Source organism: Canis lupus, chromosome 3 (genome assembly GCF_003254725.2).
Source record: "Canis lupus dingo isolate Sandy chromosome 3, ASM325472v2, whole genome shotgun sequence".
Classification (NCBI taxonomy): domain Eukaryota; kingdom Metazoa; phylum Chordata; class Mammalia; order Carnivora; family Canidae; genus Canis; species Canis lupus.
In genome coordinates this window covers 28,853,324-28,874,703 of record NC_064245.1, presented here as the reverse complement: position 1 = coordinate 28,874,703, position 21,380 = coordinate 28,853,324, and the positions used below count along the sequence as shown (strand labels likewise).

Sequence of the window (21,380 nt, the reverse complement as noted above, 5' to 3'; positions counted from 1 at the left end):
GAGGCTCACAGCAACTACTTCACATAAGAACTATGAAGCTCAAATGAAACACACACATGAGATGTGAGAGTGATCTGGCTGTGACATTTGTCACCCCACTGATCGCCAGGGTTGATTCAGCTGATCTGGCTGTCTGGGCGGGTGTCCCCTTCCTCCCTCACCACTCCATGTGCATCCCTCCAAAAGCTGCACACTTGGTCAAAGACGACGACAATCCCCAGAAGAGGAGAACCATTCTTCAGTCAAGGATATATGAGAAGCTGCGCTCCCCTGATAAAACCTCCAAACAAGCTCTCAAATGACACACACATGAAGTATTTAGCTAACGTATGGCACACAGCACAAGCTAAAAAAAGTATCAACTAACATTGCTATTTCCACACCTTTTTATGTTGCCAAAATAAGCAAAAGGAAGCTAAAGGTGGGGACAGGAGGTAATGAAAAGAAATTTTAGAAGCAGAAAACACTAGTATTTAGCAAGTCAATTATAAAATGATATGACTGCCTTTCCCTTTTCAGCCTTTTTCTCATCTCTTATTGATTTCAAAGCAATACTTGCATTATATTTATTTGAAATTCAGAACAATGCTATAATATTAGGAATCCAAAATACCGTCTTTACTACTAAAATCAACGTAACTCAGGTACAAACTTAGTTTATCTAAGTGTAATACCACTAAATTCTAAATGAAGTATCACTAACTTCACAATTTTACCTCAAATAAGGAAGGAAGACACTACTCTGAATTTTCACAATGAGTATATATACTTGAACATCTGATGTTAAGGATGTTAAGTTAGGATAGCACATGTTATGTGTTACACAGCATTTCCAACTAAGAATTGCTGATAGTATAGGGGGTTGCTTTTGGCAAAAATATAACAACAAAGTTCTGGGGAACAATGGCAAATATTTGGCATAGTACCTTACAACAGCAAATGTTCAATGATGTTGAGATAAATCAAATAAAGGAATCCTCAGGCATAGGAAAATTTATCATAGTCCAGATTCACAGTAGTTACTAATAGCTAATAGGGTGGTACCAGTTAGCATCTCATATCTTATCTCACCAAAACTGTTCAACTCTGCTTACTGGAAAATGTTTTTCCCATGAGAAGACAGACAAGGATTTTCTTTTTTTTTTTTTTTTTTTTTTTTTTCAGACAAGGATTTTCAAGTGCTGTAGTGCCCATTTAAAACTAAAAGGAAGGGGATCCCTGGGTGGCGCAGCGGTTTAGCGCCTGCCTTTGGCCCAGGGCGCGATCCTGGAGACCCGGGATCGAATCCCACATCGGGCTCCCGGTGCATGGAGCCTGCTTCTCCCTCTGCCTTTGTCTCTGGCGCTCTCTCTCTCTCTGTCTCTCAGTCTTTCATGAATAAATAAATAAATAAAATCTTAAAAAAATAAAAAATAAAAAAAAATAAAACTAAAAGGAAGACGAACTTCTGTATGCTTGCTGCTGGGAAGAGAACTGATTGTTGGTCTCTCCAAATCTATTGATACCGTTGCTCCAACAGTAGTAAAACTGCATATGAAGAATGAACAGTTTTTATCTAATTGGTTCTCAGTAGGGAATTTCAGCCTTCAGAATCATCTTAAACTTGCCATTCAAGATCTGTTCACTGTTTCTACTATTTCTGATTTATGAAAACAAAACTCCAGCTAAGTGAGACATTAAATTGGAGAATTTGATATTAAAATAATATGGAAAAGGGGATTTATCTTATTTTAATTAATTTTTTTTTTAGAGGAGAGAGTGGTGGGGATTGAGGGAGAAGGAAAGAAAGAATCTTAAGGTTCCACGCCTACCACAGAGCTCGATATGGGGCTCGATCTCAAAACCCTGAGATCATGACCTGAGCTGAAATGAAGAGTCAGGCACTTAACCTATTGAGCCACCCAGGCGTCCCTATCTTAACTTCATAGAAAACACCTATTCCAGGATACAGAAGATCGACTGGTATAACTTGATCTTCTTAATCAAAAGACTAATGCTAGCCAAAAAAGCTATGCCTCAATATTCCCTTCAATAATAAACTCAATTCTTAGACCTAAACCTGCTCTTCAGATATTAACTTGGTAGTTATGATACAAGTTCACAAACTTTATAAGGCATTCTCAATTAAGCATTTTACTCCATTTTTCCCCCTTGGTTTCAAATAGGCATGAGAAATAACAGAAATGCATTCTGTATATTCGCATTCATTTTTGTGATCACAAAAAATGTACCGTCTGGACAAATTAAATACTCTGCTTCTGTTTTTACTTTAAAGAATTATCAAAAAAAAAAATAAAATAAAGAATTATCAAAGTCCCAATTTTTTTGTAAATTAACTTATCCAAATCACCTACATCACATGATTTAATCCAGTCAATATATTCAACATTTACTTCTGTTACATAATCAATTAATTTAAGACAAAATTGTAATTGTTCTACAACCACATCAAATCTCTACTAGCTTTGTAGTTGAGATTACTATGAAACACAAGACATAGAACATCCAAAAACTATTAATCTCTAAAAAACTGCTAATGCAATCTCTAAAAAAAGCAATGCAACCAAAAAATTAAATTACTATTCTAATTAGTAAGAAGTCAATATCAAAGTTTATTTACATTTTACAGTAAATCACACTTTTAAAGTCCTTCCTTCTCATTTTTACATACATATAGCTCAAGGCTACATCTTTAAGAATTACATGCATTTATGGAAAATAACTAATTATATTTATATTTTAATTGACATACTACTACTGGAAATTTTTTGAAAAAATTCTGGCCTTAATACATAAATTTAAAAAAATTTTTTTAAAGTCCAAAGCTAATAATGATCATTTTCTCATACTTAACATTCTCTGTCAGTGAAAAACATTAGTATTTATTCTTCCTGTATAACTTCTACAAAAAATAGTTATAGTAATCAAAATGTAAAGTTATTTCTTAATTATATTAAGAAATCAGAGACTATGCAAAATCTAAAGTTTCAGAGCAGTTAGCTTTTCTTAAAAGTATTCTGGAAAATGCACTGACTTACAAGAATCAAATATACCAAGTGGCTCTAACAGTTCACTAATGTATCAAAAGCTTAGAAAACGAATAAAAGTGTTAGTCTTTCTTTAAAAGGCTAATGTCTATTAACAGCTTAAAACATGGCACAGTAGGGGGTTAATATGCTGTTGTCTGAATCACTTTCATCAGTTTAAGTATCTATTAGTCCTTATTAGCAAGGTGCTATTGGTCTTTTAAAGTTTTTTCTGCTTCTTCTTAGTCTATCTGGCCAGAAAGATTCTTTGGCAATAGTGTTTGAAACATAAAGTTTCTATTTGTATTTTTCTTTAGATTTTAGGTTTTCCAATTTTACATGTGTATTTGAAAAATGTTTTTTCCTTTGAGGACTCTGTTCAATATTTAAATTGTTCAGCACATCTATATACCTAATCTTTTCTACCTTATAATTTTCAACAATATAAATGTAATCTCCAAAATTTCTCCAGTGGGGAGAAATCAAGATTAATCTTCTCAGAAACCAAAGCAATTCATGTGCTTTCCTAGTAAGATTACTAATGTAGAACAGAATACAAAATGAATGTTCACAAAGTAAAGCTGGCCTGGTTATTAAACTAACTTAGGTCTAGTATAACCAATAGTTGTTCTTTAGATATCATAAATCTATTGTTTAAAAACTGAAATTCTAAAAATTTCAATTTCATTAAATTCAAATTTTCAATAAAACTGAAAAATGTCTTATGGTTAAAGTTTACTGAACTTATTTTCCTTTTTTTTTTTTAAGATTTTATTTACTTATTCATGAGAGACACACACAGAGAGAGGCAGAGACACAGGCAGAGGGAGAAGCAGAGAACCTGACGTGGTACTCGATCCTGGGTCCCCAGGATCACGCCCTGGGCTGAAGGCGGCGCTAAACCCTTGAGCCACCTGGGCTGCCCTGAACCTACTTTCAAGGACCAAACTTTGAATAAAATTAAACTTAATTTTTTTTTTTTTTAGAGCTTAGAATAGAAAAGTCATTCTGATTAGAGCATAATGTAGCAATTTCAGAAAGTTTTCCAGCTCTGGCTCTACGGATAATTAGTTGAGTAATCCTGAACAAACCATCTACCCTTCTTGTCTGTTTGGGTGTGGGGGGGGGGGGGTGGCAAATGGGGAAGAAGAGGAAGGACAAGAGGAAAAGAGAGAGAGAAACAAGAGAGAGAATCTTTAATCTTACTTTATCAGCTGTGCCCCTTAAGTGTTTCAAAGGAAAAGATTTTCTCCTTTTAGGGCTATATTTAGAAGTGAAATGAATTTAAATTGTTTAGCATACCTGCATGCCACATACATTCTTGCCATTTTCAACAATGTGGAAAGTACTTTCCTAAAAAATCTAAACAATATGCATTTCAACTCATACAGTTTTATTCTTCCAGACAAGGGTGTTAAATTGTATGTTAAGAAAATAATGTATTAAATCATTAGTGGAATTATAACTCTTTAGAGGCTAACTTGCAGTATTTAAAACACAAATATCACTAAGCCAGGGAAGCATAGCAGATATGCCACCCCAAAATGTGCCACTTTGGCATCAATTCAATTTTGAATTGATTTAAGTGAGAAAAAGCAGATATAAGAAGTCCTTCCCGTTTACCTAAAAGCAGGACATAAATTTGTGTCTCCCCTCCCTTTTCTACCAGAGGACAGAGTTAATCACCAGACACAACTCCAGAAATGGCACAAGAGGAATCTACATAACAAACTTTACTGATTAGCCCTTAACTTCCTTTAGTTAGTTCCCTATCAATATTTACCTTCTTACTTTTTGCTAGAAACTCAAAGTCTTTTTCCTTTGTCTTACCACTACTCTACAAGTTAATCTTCCAAACCAGTAAAATAATGGAAACAATATAGAGGTCCATCATTTTAAACCGTTTTGGGGATTTAAAAAAATACGGTATGTCCATACAGAATACTCTACAGCCATTAAAAGGAATAGAGGCTCCTCTACACGTTCTAATACAGAACTACAAAAAATGCAATGTGCACAACAATGTCTAGAAAGTATACTATTATTTTTGTGGGTTTTTAAAAAAAAGATTTTATTTATTTATTTATGAGATATAAATAGAGGCAGAGACACAGAGGGAGAAGCAGGCTCCCTGCGGGGAGCCTGATGGAGGACTTGATCCCAGGACTCGAGGATGATGCCCTGAGTGGAAGGCAGACACTCAACCGCTGAGCCATCCAGGTGTCCCCATTTTTGTTTTTAAAGACATAAATGTAAAATACTTGAGCATGCACAAAATATCTCTAAAACGATACACATACACACAAAAATGAGTAATGAAGTTCGGTTCAAGAGGGCAAAACTGGGTGGCTAGTTCACAGGGGCAGCAGACTCATGTTTTTCTGCAAATCTTTTTGTATCTTGGGAGTTTTGTACCAGGTCTTTTCTGAAAATTGTTCAAAAAACTGTTCTAAAGTATCATTAAGTATATTAAAAGGAAATGAAGAATAGGACATTTTTCTGTTCTCGAGAAGCTTAAAATGTCAGAGAGTAAATCATTCATTCATTTTACAATATTTATCAAAATTTTTGTGCCAGGCCTCTGTATTCCTGCTTATGGAACTTGTATCCAGATGGAGATTAATATACAACATTATGGTAGCTAGGGAAAAAAAGTCTAGTTGAAGTAAAGCAGTAATTAGCAGACTTCTGGCAATCTCAATTTTCACATCACTATCTAGAGATCAGCAGAAACAGTCTGAGTTCTCCTAAAATAGATTAGCAGTAGCAAAAGAACAGTGGCAGAAGTACAGAGAAGTTATTAGAAGGAGGAATAGTGAGAGACACATGAATGGCTGATAATATATATGAAAGCAAGAGACTGAAAAAAATTAAAGTAAACATGAGATAAAGTTATCACACAATATAACTTAAGCATTTTCCAACTAGCGCCTCAGTTATGCTGCAAAGATGTTTATTATGATCAGGGTTCTAGTGATCTCAGTAGATATGTTTTCCATTGTAAAAATGCTATACTTGGTGTTAAGTTTTATAAGTTGTATCACAAGAGCCTAGTTAACCCTATTAAGTATTCAATGTGTGTGAAATACTTTTGACAGAATACTATGTATACTATGTATAACTAGGCTTCTAAATAAGAAAAAAAAAAAAATCAGGGGCACATGGGTGGCTCAGTGGTTGAGCATCTGTCTTCAGCCCAGGGCATGATCCTGGAGACCCGGATGGAGTCCCACGTCGGGCTCCCTGCATGGAGCCTGCTTCTCCCTCTGCCTCTCTCTCTCTCTCTCTGTTTCTGTCTCTCATGAATAAAAAATTAAAATCTTTAAATAAGAAAAAAAAAATCAGAATTTCAACTTGGATGCCAAGAATGCCTCCTAATTCCTTACAGTCCTTGCCACAGAAGTGGTGACACTTTTATCTCCCAGGAGGTAGGAGGAGACAGAAGGGCAGAGACTCTAAGAAAAAAGGGTTGTTGGGATTTCAAGGCAAAATAGGTTAATCTGACATTTCGCTTTCTCCTCTTCTCTCTTCCATCTCCCAATAACCAAATAGCTCTGAACTGGACAAAAAGATCTGGGAGGTGAAAAGGAGGGTTGAAGGAGTGGAGTATCCTTCCCTATTTCTTATAGAGAGGATAAGACGTCAAATAGGACACTGAAATGGAGGCAAACAGGGGCCAAAGTTGAGCCTAAAGCGGCAAAGAATTTACAAAAAGAAAGACAAAAGAGAGCGTGAGACAGAAATTAACAAAAAGAGAAAGTCGAGAGCAGAGGCCGAACTCGGGATCTGACATGATGGCCGGGCTGACCCGCCGGATTATCAAGGAAACCCAGCATTTGCTGGAGAACCAGTTCTTGGCATTAAAGCAGAACCAGATGAGAGCAACGCCCATTATTTTCATGTGGTCATTGCTGGCCTCCAGAATTCCCCCTTTGAGGAAGGGACTTTTAAACTTGAACTATTCCTTCCAGAAGAATACCCAATGGCAGCCCCTAAAGTACGTTTCATGACCAAAATTTATCATCCTAATGTAGACAAGTTGGGAAGAATATGATTAGATATTTTGAAAGATAAGTGGTCCCCAGCACTGCAGATCCACACAGTTCTGCTTTCGATCCAGGCTTTGTTAAGTGCTCCCAATCCAGATGATCCGTTAGCAAATGATGTAGCAGAGCAGTGGAAGACCAAGGAAGCCCAAGCCACAGAAACAGCTAGAGCATGGACTAAGCTTTATGCCACGAATAATATATAAAATCGATCTGATCAAGTGTGCATCACTTCTCCTGTTCTGCCAAGACTTCTTCCTTTTTTGTCTGCATTTAATGGACACAGTCTCAGAAACATTACAGAATAAAAGCCCAGATATCTTCAGTCCTTTGGTGATTAAATGCACATAAGCAAATCTATGTCTTGTCCTGATTCACTGTTGTAAAGCATGAGCAGAGGCTAGAAGTACCATCTGGATTGTTGCGAAACATTTAAAAGCAGTGGCCCCTCTCTGCTTTTATTCATTTCCCCCATCATGGTTTAAGTATAAAGCACTGTGAATGAAGGTAGTTGTCAGGGTTAGCTGCAGATGTGTGGGTGTTTTTCTTTATTATAATTTTTGAGGGGGAGAGGTAGTTTGATTTTAATTTTATGGGCTCCTTTCCCCCTTTTTATGGTGATCTAATTGCATCGGTTAAAAGCAGCTAACCAGTTCTTTAGAATATGCTCTCTAGCCAAGTCTAACTTTATTTAGACACTATAGATGGACAAGCTTGATTGTTTGAACCAAAATGGGAACATTAAACAAACATCACAGCCCTAATAACATTGTGACTTTGTTGTCAAGGGTAGAATCCTTCCTTCAAGAAAAAGCTTGTGACCATTTTGTATGGCTTGTCTGGAAACTTCTGTAAATCTTATGTTTTAGGGATCCCTGGGTGGTACAGCGATTTGGCGCCTGCCTTTGGCCCAGGGCACGATCCTGGAGACCCAGGATCGAATCCCACATTGGGCTCCCAGTGCATGGAGCCTGCTTCTCCCTCTGCCTATGTCTCTGCCTCTCTCTCTCTCTCTCTGTGACTATCATAAATAAATAAAAATTAAAAAAAAAATCTTATGTTTTAGTAAAATATTTTTTGTTATTCTACCTTGCCTTTGTACAGTTTATTTTACTGTGTTTATTTCATTTTCCCAATGTGACAATCATATTTAAAAATTAAAACTGATGGAACATTCTGTTTTGGTCTTCACCATATGACATGTTGAATGGCAAGAGGTGGATTTTGCCAGTTTCTTTTCACTGATGCAAACTTGTGTTAGGATATCACTGAATGGAGTATTTATAAGCGGGCCCTGAGCATGCATAAAGCATTGGAATCTGCTATTTTTTTTACCTCCTAAAAATGTGAATAAGTATGTTTGTGTTGTCTGAAAAATAAAAAGAAATTAACAAAAAGAGAGAGAGACAAAGAAGAGAGAAGGCAATCTCTAGGCAGCTCAGTGAAGGAAACTCCCCCTTATGTTATACAAAGGTATACAGAAGTTAGAAATTAGAGTAATGGGCAGCCTGGGTGGCTCAGCGGTTTGGGCACCTGCCTTCTGCCCAGGGCATGATCCTGGAGTCCCAGGATCGAGTCCCACGTCAGACTCTTTGCATGGAGCCTGCTCCTCCCTCTGCCTGTGTCTCTGCCTCTCTGTGTGTGTCTATCATGAATAAATAAATAAAATCTTTAAAAAAAAAAAAAGGGAAATTAGAGTAAGCATCTCAATTACTACTCAAGTGCAAGTAATATGATTTCAATTCAAGGAATTTAAACACCATAGGAATTTTTTGGCTTGTGTAACTACAATCCAAGGGAGGATATACTTCAAGGTTGTCTGATTCAGCAGTTAACAAAAGCATCAAGAAATTTCCCTTGGTATGTCATTCTGCCATCCATAATACAAGTTTCATCCCAAAGCCAGATTCTCCGGGTACTAAAGAAAGGCTGCCAGCCACAGAGTACTCTGTGCCAGAATTCTAAGAGCTCTGAAATGTACCTTGTTTAGATCAGCCTAAATCACACAAATCAATTTGTCACCAGGAAATGGAATCTGATTGGCTAAAAAAAGATGGAGGTAGAGCAGTTTCCTAAACAACATGGGCTATGTGTACATGGGTAAAGATAATGGATACTGGCATGAAAATGCAAGCAAATAACAAGACAAGAAAAAAGAGATACTGAGGAAGAAGCCACAGGGTTCACCACAAGATGTCTGAAATGCAGATCCAGAGTTATCACAAAGTATTATGTGTAATACTGCCCATTTAAAAAACAGAAAATCAGGGACATCTGGGTGGCTCAGAGGTTGAGCATCTGCCTTTGGCCCAGGAGGTGATCCTGGAGTCCTGGGATCGAGTCCCATGTCAGGCTTCCTTCATGGAGCCTGCTCCTCCCTCTGCCTTTGTCTCTCCCTCTCTGTGTCACTCATGAATAAATAAATAAATAAATAAAATCTTAAAAAAATAAAAAAAAAACCCAGAATATCATTAGAAGAATTATTCTTTTTATGAACAAAAGCCAAAGTTAGCTCCTGAGACTACTTTTATTTAATTCATCTAACACTAGAAATGCCATGACAGTTTAAAGTGTTATAAATTTTAAAAACTATCTATTTTGAGACCTACATAGGATATATAAAATAAAACATGAATGAATATAAATGAATGGAAATAAACACCTTGCTTTTGGTTGGGGGGACAAGTAGAGAAGATTAAGGGTATGCATATCTGCTAGATTTTATAACCTATAATAATGACAATAACAAAACTTATTGTATAAGTTAAAAATTAAACATTACCAAGAATAAATTAAAATTCTTTTCTACAAGTGCTGTGCCAAACTTAACGTAAAGTATCAGAATGAACAGATATCACTATCTCAAAAAGGTTATCTGTACTCCCATGATCACTGCAACATTATTTAAATAGCCAAGACATGGAAACAACCTAAACCTCCAGTGACACACGAAGAGATAAAGAAAATGTGTTGCTGTATATAAGCTGGCCCTGAAACACAACGGTTTGAACTGCATGGGCTCACTTATATGCGAGCTTTTTTTTTCTTATATAGTATAGTACTGTGAATGTACTTTCTCTACCTTATGATTTTTAAAATAAGTTTCTTTTCTCTAGCATATGTTATGGTAAGAATACATTATATAATACATATAACATATAAAACACATGTTAATTGTTTGTTATCGGTAAGACTTCTGGTCAATAGTAGGCTATTAGTAAAGTTTTGCAAGAATCAAAAGTTTATGTGGATTTTCAACTGTACTTGAAGACACTGGGAAAGCCAATGTCTCAAACCCCACACTGTTTAAGGGTCAACTGTATATATACATATAAAATGGAACATTATTCAAATACAAAAAGGAAATCCTGCCATTTGCAACACATAAATGGACACTGACGGCATTATGCTCCATGAAATAAGCCAGAAAAAGAAAGGGAAATATTGTATGATCTCACTTTTATGTAGAATCTAAAAAAACCCAAACTCTTAGAAATAGAGAACAGGGATCCCTGGGTGGCGCAGCGGTTTGGCGCCTGCCTTTGGCCCAGGGCGCGATCCTGGAGACCCGGGATCGAGTCCCACGTCGGGCTCCCGGTGCATGGAGCCTGCTTCTCCCTCTGTCTGTGTCTCTGCCTCTCTCTCTCTCTGTGACTATCATAAATAAAAAAAAAAAAAAAGAAATAGAGAACAGATTGGTGACCACGAAAAATAAGGGTGGGGGAAAATAGGTAAAAGTAGTCAAAAGGTGAAAACTCCCATTTATAAATAAGTTCTGGGGGGAATACAATGTACAGCATGGTGATATATAGTTACTATCAAAACAATATTGTATTATAGCTTTTCCCCCAAATGGCCTGAGGTGACCTCCAAAAATGGTTCGCTACTCGCTGGACCCAGAAAACCCTATAAAACCATGCAAGTCGAGAGGTTCAAATCTTCGTGTTCACTTTAAGAACATGCATGAAACTGCCCAGGCCATCAAGAATATGCATATCCGAAAAGCCACCAAGTGTCTGAAAGATGTCGCTCTGCAGAAGCAATGAGTGCCATTACGTCGCTACAATGGTGGAGTTGGTAGGTGTGCACAGGCTGAATAGTAGGGCTGGACACGGGGTCGGTGGCCCACGAAGAGTACTGAATTTTTACTGCACATGCTTAAAAATGCAGAGAGTAATGCTGAACTTCAGGGTTTAGATGCAGATTCTCTAGTCATTGAGCACATCCAAGTGAACAAAGCCCCCAAGATGCGACGTAGAAATTACAGGGCTCATAGCCGGATTAACCCATTCATGAGCTCTCCCTGGCACATTGAGAGGATTCTTACTGAAAAAGAGCAGACTGTTCCTAAACCAGAAGAGGAGGTTGCACAGAAGAAAAAGATATCCCAGAAGAAACTGAAGAAACAAAAACTTATGGCCCAGGAGTAAATTCTGCATAGAATAAATGCAAAAAACAAAAAACCGAAAATATTGTATTATATATCTGAAAGTTGCTAAGAGAGTAGTCTTAAAAGTTCTCATCACAAGAAAAAAATTTGTGAGGTGATTAAACTTATTGTGGTAGTCATTTTGCTATGCATACACATATATCAAATAATTATGCTGTACACCTTGGACCAATGTCATATGTCAAATATATCTCAATAAAAGTGGGGGAAAAAAACAAAAAGAATTAATACAGTAACATGGAAAAGGTCTTTTGGAAAGTAATATTGTTGGCCTTCTCTATTCTCTAGCCTTAGTTCCTGCTCAACCCTGCACCAAGCAGGTTTTCAGGACCCATTAGCCAAACCTCCACCTTCAAGCCTCCCCTCACTCCCCAGGCATTCTATACTAACTGCAGTGTCCTAGAAATGGACAACTTTCCAAAGGGTCTTTCCAAAGAACTACCCACCCCTTCTACCAGGCAAGAAAACCCTGGGTTGCCTGAGGCATATACATTATTCTGCACAAGGAAGAAGGAAGTGATTAAGCACATTGGGGACTGAAGCCTCATTCCTCCTTTACTCTCCTCTTCATCTGTGGGGATACTTGCTGAAAAAAAATAATTTTTCTACAAAATGATAATAAAAACCAGTATTAGAGTAAAATTAAGGTCTATCAAGCTTTGGAGGGGATGTGGATCAACAAAAGGAACTCTCATACAATGCAGCTGAAAATACAAATGGTACAAGTGCTTTGGAAAACAATTTGGCATGATTTTACAAAGAACATACCTTATGACCTGACAATTCCATTCCTGGAAAAATATCCAAGAAAAACTCTCATATATCATTACCAAAGACATGAATAAGAATGTACATAGAAACACAGTTATTTTTAAAAGATTTTATTTATTCATGAGAGACACAGAGAGGCAGAGACATAGGCAGAGGGCTCCAGGCAGGGAGCCTGATGTGGGACTCAATCCTGAGATTCCAGGATCACACCCTGGGCCAAGGCAGGCGCTTAACCACTGAGCCACCCAGGGGTCTTGAAACACAGTTAGTAATGGGAATAATTCAGATGCCTACTGATCAAAGAATGGATAAATTGTAGTATTATCATGCAATGAAATAATATACAACAGCAAAAACAAATATGGATAATCGTATCAACATAATATACAGTAAAATAGTAAGTCCCAGAAGATATTCTTCTTACAAATTAAAAAATAACAAAACAACTCCTTAGCAATATACAAATGTTAAAGTTATATAAAATACACTTTCTTATCTCGTTTCTCCAATAAGAGTACTCTGACAAGTCTTTGAAGGTTGTGATTACTTACTGTTTTGTTGCTTGTGAAGTTTAACTAGAGTATTTATCAACTTACTCCATCTCTGTTAGTTATAAAGCAAACTTCTTTTTCCAGATTCTTGAGCTTATTTAACTGACTTCTCTAATTTCCTCCATTCCTTAACTCAACTGACAAGTATGAATTAGATGCCTACATTGTGAAAAACAACATGTTAGACACCACCCTTGTGGTCCCTAAAAAGGTAACAAAAACTGCATGGCCTTAAGAAAATCTTTGTACATCTTAATATAATGCACAATCCTTAGAACCTAATATTCTAGGTTTGGAGATCAAAATTACAAATACTGTGCCAGTAACCTAAACGGAAATACAATTCAGTAGATTTATAGGTCTTCAAAAATTTCATAGAGTACAGATGTTTTTCAGGCAATGGGTGCCATAAGAAAAGCATTCCATTTAGTACCGTTTAGAAGCTGAGGATCATTCAGTTAAAAACTAGATGCTTACTTGTTCTGATAACCTTTAGAGACAAACTCTGAGTTAAAGTATATGCATATATATGCAAGATACCCTAAGATACTTCTTTAGCACAGGTTAAAAGGATCTCAATGACAACAAACAGGGAACTCCGTTAAAAAACAAAGACAAAAACTCGGGAGTGCTCACAGTCACTTAGGCCTCAGCTTCTTGATTTCAGCTCAGGTTGTGATCTCAGGGTGGTGAGATCAAGCTCTGCGTCAGGCTCTGTGCTCACTGTGGAGTTTGCTTGGGTTTCTCTCTCCCTCGGCCCCTCCCCACTGTGCAAGCACACTCTCTCTCTCTCTCAGATAAATAAATCCTTAAAAAAAAAATAAAAGCAAAAAAGATAAAGGAGGGTTTGGAAATTACCTGTAATCTAGCATTAGAATTTTAAGAATGTTGCTCTTTGGTCTCTGCCACAGAAAAGAGATGAGGAAGGGAACGTTTCATTTGGAAAGTATAGCAAGAAGATACACATCGTGTCCCTGCTGTGTAGACCTTCTAAGGTCTACCACCTTCAGAAGTCAAACCGTGGCAAATGTGACTATCTTCCTAAGTGGAAGAGAAAGTTTAACTGGAGTGCCGAGGCTAAAAGACAAAAAAACTACTGGGACTGGTTGAATGAGACACCTAAAAACTGTACAGATTCAGGCACGGATTCCAGGAATGAACACCTAAACCCAAGAGGGCAGCTCTTGAAGTATCCAGTTCAACTTAAGGATTTCAATGATTAGTCACAAAATAAACATTCTGGTAAAGAAAGTCAGTCTTGATAGCTGTGGTGAATCTTAAATTTTAGAAAAATGGCTCTCAAAAACTCAATCCCTTGACTACTCTTCCTTATAATAAACTTTAGGGAAGTACAGTAAGTATGAAACTGGCTTTGTTATACTGTGTCAATAATATTGATACAATATTTTTTAAACTGTTAAGAGCACAAGGTCACTGATATAAACAGATTTTTAGGGGAAGTAGGGCATCACTGCCTCAAGTTTATAGAAAGATTCCATTACAAAGTCCTAGGGATGACTTAAACACACATGCTTCATACTCGTCCTTTCTCTCTCTGCAGACAATCATAACAACTAAAAAGCAAATTTTTATCACAATTTAAAAGAAAGCAAGTTTCACAGTCTCTCCAGGGTATTGGATCATTCATCTGTATGTCCTATATCCACACTGTTTATATGTCTACAAAATGATGATGATAATAATGACAGCAGTTAACATTAAACATTTACTACCAATCAGGCTTTTGGGCCAAATGCTTTATATGATTACCTTACTTAATTCTCCTAACAACGATATGAGAAAGGTATCATCATTAACCCATTTTTCAGCTAAGAAAACTGTGGCTTTTAAAGGTTAAATAACTTCCCTAGCGTCTCATGTAATATGTATTCAGTGAAATCCATTTGTTTAATTTCAACTGCAACAATAACCATAGTTATTACCAACTATTATACGACGGTAACCATTATACTGTCATACTGTAATTGATTCAGTGGCTTCCTACTGCTTATTATATCAAAAAATCCTTACAGAGTAAGGTTCCATTCATTCATTTGTTCACTGGGAAGACTTTTATTGAGTAGTTATTATGTGCCAAACTATACCAAATGACTCATAGATGTAGGTTCTGAGTGAAGCTGCTAAATAAATGATCTTTGGATCGTATGGTTGATGTTATTTAATAATCATGTCTAGGGACCCCTGAGTGGCTCGGTGGGTTAAGCATCCAACTCTTGATTTTGGCTCAGGTCATAATCTGTGCCGGGCCGATGTCCACTGAGTGTGGAGTCTGCCTGAGACTCTCTCTCCCTAAAATAATTTTTTTTTAAAGTCTCTCTTAAAAAAATAACAAAATAAAAATCAGCTCTATTTGGGCCAATAAAGCAGCATCATTATAGGAAATGGAACACTGGAATAAACAAATCACATCCAAGCATTTCTAAGGGTTGTGAACTAAATATAACAAAATTTTCCAACCTTCCTCTACTACAAATTTTCAAAATTTTCTACCAAACAAAAAAATGCAATGAAAATACATTCACATTCACACACACACACACACACACAGGTCAAAGGATCCTTCATTCACACTCAACTTACAGAATAATATAGCTTGTGTTGGGAAAACCACAGTCATGAGTGGCCTTAGCTTTCTCCCTTTCCAGCTTGAAGAGACATCTGGCTGCCAGCTGTGTAGCTTCTAAAAGTCACTGCTTGCCAAGTAGTTGGCAGAAGGTGGTGAAGAGCTGACCACCTGCAATCCATTTTGACAGTGCCTTTGACCATTGCTTTGGAGAACTGAATATATTACAGAAATTCCAAAAGGAGTTGGCCAAATTTCAAGGCAGGAAGTTGGCTATTTTGGCTGAACTTATTTTAACTCAAATCAAAAGGGTATGATGTGGGAAGAAAAGATAAAAAAGCTACTAAAGCTTACAGGAAATTTTCAGGGCTATGTCCTTAACCTCTCCCAGATACTGCCTACCATACTTCTATCCATCTTTATGTTACGTATAAGAAGTATATAAACAACTAAAACTACAGGGAGAGAACTGTATCTACGTCAATATATATGTCATTCCTGTTTATCACTTTTATGTCAGTGTGCTATATATATTGAGTATACATAACAATGTATGTCAATATAGTATGTTATATACTTTATATACAAATATATATCTAGTAACATGAAAATTTTACTTACCTTTTATGTTTTTAGGTCTGCTGTACAGAGTATATATGTATCATACACAATTGTACATCAGAGGTAATGGTATAGACAAACTTAGGAAGATGCGACAGTTTGGGAAAGGTACTTGCTCTAAAAAAAAAAGAAATCAATACAATTTCCCCACTGATTCATGATGTAAAATTCTATAATCAAGGCTTGTAGATTTGTAATTATGGTATGTCAGCTACATTTAAACAAGAGTGTTAAAAGATTGTTAAAGTTAAACTAACACAATTGCAGTGTGAATTGTCCTAGTCTCATTCTAATCTACTGGTGTCACTTTCATTTAATCAGAGGAAAACTATGGGCCAATGTCAGTGCTATTTCAATGCCCTAACACTCTTTGTTCATGTTAGATTTTAAACCCTTACCAATCTAAAATGGTTATAAAAAGATATAGTTAAGAAAGTATTTTTAATCAATTAATTCACTCACCAGTGGGCCAGTTTAGTGAGCTTTATTGAAAATAGGTTGGCTTTAAGGTTATTAAATAAACTTTTATGTTAAATGCATGACAACATTTTGGTTTTGCAGAAGCATTTCTTGTATTTACCATAAATTTAGTTTAAAAAAAAACAACCAACCACTTATTTTATAAACACAAATCTTACTTGGGAATTTATGGTAGACATAGGTCACTGCACTGAAATACCGTATCAACATTAAAAACACTGAGCCTATATATATTTTCTTCTACTTTAATTAAAGTTATTTTCTAAATCACTAACAATTTAACACAGAAAATTACTCTGGCAAGGATTCATATTTATAGGACATAGTTAAATTTTAATTTAAGGTACATCATGCAATTCAGAGTTGTATTATCAGCAAATAGTCTCCAAATAAATCAGGACACACACAAAACAGTGCTATGTTAGCTAGTTACAGAAGAGGTACTAATACGAATCATCCTGGTTTGCCTGAGACTTTCCCAGCATAGCACCGAAGATTCTACATCTTAGAAACCCCTCAATCCCAGGTAAACTGGGACAACTGATGCCTAAAATATATAAAAATAAAGGGGGGGGGGGCTCTCAGTTCTGCAAATAGAAAGAAAACTTAGGAGTGGTGTTTGGTAACTCCCTGCTAGGGCTATTACACTAGCTATGACCCAGTGACAGGTATTAGTAGGTCTAGCAATCTGCCTGACACATGGATCTATATCTTTAAAAAGCACCTTCCAGACTCGAATCTACCAATACTCATTAAATAATGAGTCACACATGAACAAAGGCTGCTGCTTGAAGAAACTGCACTCATCTCTAACAGCCATAATTAGCTCTGGAAAAACAATCCTGTAACTGGGAGGGGATTTTTAAGGAGTCCTTGAGTCAGAGGCTCAGTACCAAGTTAGCCTCACTGCTGTCTCTTACCTTAAAAGCCATTCTAGTATCTGGACTCTTTCCTTGTTCTAGGGTTCTAACACCTCTCTCTTAAAATCTATTTCCAGCAATCGGATCCTTTCCCTTTGTTACTATATGAGATAAAGTTTCTTTAGGTCCAGGGTGCTGTGAGGCTTCTACCTATTTCCTTAGGGCGTAAAGCCCTTGATACTTGCTCCTACTTTCCTAATGTGGCTGCCATCACTAGAGTGCCTTCACAATTTTGCCAACATGCTGAAACTCGCATCTTTCATTCACTGACCTCTCTGTTGCCAAATACCGTCCTCTACTTATTGCCTATTTCCATGATCTCATAACATTCCACCTCCCTGGCCAGATTTCTTACTGAAACCCACTGCAGGGAACTTCTGAATCATCTGAAGTATTCTAGCAGATTGATTAGACACCAAATTCTAAGAATCCACTGTCCCTAGGACAGTCATCAAAACTGAACTCTAGGACTAACAACTAGAATATAATTCTAATGGATCTCAACTCCTGCAGAGAAAAACTGAAGGAATTAGAGACAGAAATGATGATCTTAAATCTCTTCTTTCAAATAAAACTGTGGCCTTCTGAAGAGAAATGAAGCTATGGGAAATGAACATTTGACTAAAAAAAAGGTGCTAAGAACAGAAACCGGTTTTTAGACCATTGCTTTAAGGAACCAATGAATAGAAGCCTACTTACAAAACCAAGAACATGTCTGAATCATGAAACTAATCAAGAAGACTTTGAAACTAAATTTGGAAGAGAAATGCATACCTTTGAAGACCTTTTTATTATGAAAAATTTTAAACATATATAGAGAACATAATGAAGCTCATGATCATTCAGTCCTAACAATTAGTAATATGTTGCCGCTGTATCTGCATTATCTACTTTTTTCTTTGCTGAAGATGTAGAATTTTAAAAATAGGATACTAAGGCAACAGATGGAAAGTCATATTAAATAACTTTTTTGCAAAAAATAACAGGAGAGAGACAGGGAATACTATTTATAGATTTAGACAGTTGTCTACTAAGGTAAAATATTCATAATTAACACTTAAAATAGAAGTTTAGGTTTTTTAAAGAACGAATCTTAGTACAAATGGGGAAGCTCTACACCAAAATGTCATTAGAAAAGCCATGACAAAAATCTGTGGTAGGCATTTCCAGAAATTTATAAGCAACTTGAATAAATATGTAAATTTTAATAGTAAATTATGAAGGAGTTTCACAAAAACAATGTTTTTTGTACTGAAGTACAAAGAATCAAAATTAAAGTTTGATAATGCTTTACTATTGAAATAAATTGAAAACCAAACTTTATTTCCAAGGTGTTTCCATATGTACTTGAGAATTTTTGAAAGCCTAAAAACAGCTTATTAATTACTTAGCTAGCTATATTTTCTCTAAAATCTGGGGTTTTTTTTTTGTTTTTTTTTTGTTTTTTTTTTACGATTTACTTATTTATTCATGAGACACACAGACTGAGAGAGAGAGGCAGAGACACAGGCAGAGGGAGAAGCAGGCTCCATGCAGGGAGCCCGATGTGGGACTCGATCCCAAATCCGGGGATCACGACCTGAGCGGAAGGCAGGCGCCCAACTGCTGAGCCACCCATGCGCCCTTAGAATCTGTTTAATAAGCATATAGCTACTAGAACTAATTTTATAAACTGGTGTAGGTCATTAGGACGAGAAATGATAAGATCATATAGGTAATTAACAGAAAACTACCATTAGGAGTCCTTTCTCTGAGTTTGGGCCTAAAGCACTCCCCACAATACCGTGGTACTTCTCAAATAGATTCACTAAAATGACATAATCAGAATCCAGCAAATGCGAACACAGAATTCTAGTGTGAGTGACAGTGCAGATTACTTATATTTTCAATCATACATGTCAATTCCCCTATTTCACACATCTTTTAAATACTTTGGAGCACTGCAGCTGGAAATAGTTGTAGATCAGAAACTCCTCTTCCCTGTTCTGCCACTTAACTAGCATAAGTTTTTCTATTTTAACTTCATTAAACCTCAGCTTCTCATTTGTTTTTTGTTTGTTTTTTTAATTTTTTTTCATTGTAAAACAGGAACACAAACAATACTATTAACACTTAGTGGCCACTCACTATGTGCCACATACTGTATTAAACAGCAGATGCAACCACTACATGAGGTGGATACTGACTCCATTTTACAGATGAGGCAACTGAGGCACGGTGCAACGTAATGTACCTAACAACACATAATAAATGGCAGAATCAAGAGCTCAACCCAGCCTCAGCTGAAAAAGGGTTGTGCATTTAACTACTACTCTTAGCATCTTCTTACTGCCTTAACAATAGTTTCTAGGAAAGTACAGAGCAAGCCTGTGCTAAGGCACAGGGGCAGGATCTTAGTAAGTGAATTTATTCTTCCCTTTGCCTCGTCCTTCCTCGGATGGAAACATCAACAAAGGGAGGAAAGGTGGGCAGAGAGGAAGCAGCCAGGCGGCTAGGATCAGACGTTTATTTCTACTGTAAAACCACCTGCTTCTTCAGGGGGCTGCTGAGCTCTCCTCCGAGGAGGCCTCATCCAGAAGTGTGATGGATGGCCTTGGGTCCGAGCCGCAGAGGCCGGCGGCGTCAGCACCCGTCGGGACTCCGGCCGGGGGGGGGCATCCTGCAGGCCCCGCACGGCTCCGGGGCCCCCGCGGGGCACGCAGGCCGCACAAGTTTGAGGAGCGCGCTGCAAGTTCACGCCCCCGCTCCGGGACGCCGAGTCCCGCTGCCCCAACAACGCGTCCCCCCAACTCCGGGGCCGGCTTCCAGGCCCCACGGCAGGTCGCGGGCTGCACCGCCTCCCGCAGCCGAGCGGCGCAAGGAGGGCCGCCCCCGCCGGCGCCCCAGGGGTGGGGCCGCGCCGCCCACCGCGCCCAACGGCTCGGTTCCCCGGAGCGAGGGGAGGCGAGGGGAGGCGAGGGGGGGCGGGGGGTCCCGGGGAGTCCCGGCCCGCGGGCTCCCGCCCCGACGCGTCCCCGCCCCGCCCGCCCGCCCGCCGCGGAGCCCCCGGGGAGGCCCGGAGCCCGCCTCGGGCCTGGCCGCGCCCGGCCTCTCGGGCCGCCGCACAGGAGGCGCTGGCGTGAGCGCCGCCCGCCGCTCCTTACCGCTTTACGACGCCGGTTTTGATCTTGATCTGCCTGACGCGAGGATCCGCCATGGTCCCTCGAGCGCCGCGAGGAGGGGTGGAGGCCCGGGGAGCCGCGGAGGGAGCCGACGCCGAGGACGCGGTCGTGTCGGCGCAGTCGCCGCGGCCCCGCGCGCATGCGCAGACCCCGGCGCCGCCCCGCAGCCAGACCACGCCGAAGGGGCGGGGCGGGGAGGGGGGAGGACGGGAGGGGGAGGACGAGAGGGAGGGGGGAAGAGGGGGAGAACCGGAGGAGGGAGGGAGGAAGAGAGGGGAGGAGAGGAGGGGGGAGGGGAGGGGCAGGGAGGAGAGGAGGGGGGGAGGACGGGAGGGGGGAGGGGCGACAACCAAAAGATTGTACAGCCAGGGCTCTTGCTACTGTCCAGGATCTTCCTTCAGCCAGTCAATGGCTTTCATTGGCTTTTCTTTTGGCCTTGACTTCCAGAACTTCAGAGCTAAGTTTTGTGCTGATTTGCAGGAGTTTCCCTCAGCCTAGCTTTTCTTTTTTTTCTTTTTTTTTTTTTTCAGCCTAGCTTTTCTGATGTAAAGAACGGCTTTTCCAACTCCCAACTCCATCTCTACACTTTTGTCCCTGTTTTTTTTTCTTTGTTTTAATGATTTTGTGACTTTACTGTAATTACCATAATCCAAAGACAGTTGATGCTGCTGTGTGTGCCCAGGCGCAGGCCCTCAAGGACAGTATGTGTTTATCGGTGTCTGTCTATATTATATCGTACACTTAAGGCTATGGGTTACAATCATGGAGTT

At 38.6% G+C, this 21,380-nt stretch overlaps 1 protein-coding gene and 2 pseudogenes across 2 annotated transcripts in view; 2 read left to right on the top strand and 1 right to left on the bottom strand.

The window, feature by feature from the left end:
• TBCA (tubulin folding cofactor A) overlaps window positions 1-20,772 on the bottom strand; it is a 75,617-nt gene extending 54,845 nt beyond the window's left edge. The window contains exon 1 of one of the 2 annotated variants that reach the window (XM_049108354.1): window positions 20,593-20,772. In XM_049108354.1, coding sequence (XP_048964311.1) covers window positions 20,593-20,751 — 159 coding nt within the window. In that variant the 5' untranslated portion in view covers window positions 20,752-20,772. The remainder of the gene's footprint in view (window positions 1-20,592) is intronic. The other variant, XM_025437262.3, reaches the window with a different exon arrangement.
• On the top strand, window positions 6,583-7,282 carry LOC112653274 (ubiquitin-conjugating enzyme E2 N-like; annotated as a pseudogene).
• On the top strand, window positions 10,948-11,519 carry LOC112653273 (60S ribosomal protein L17-like; annotated as a pseudogene).
• Window positions 20,773-21,380: the final 608 nt, after the last annotated feature.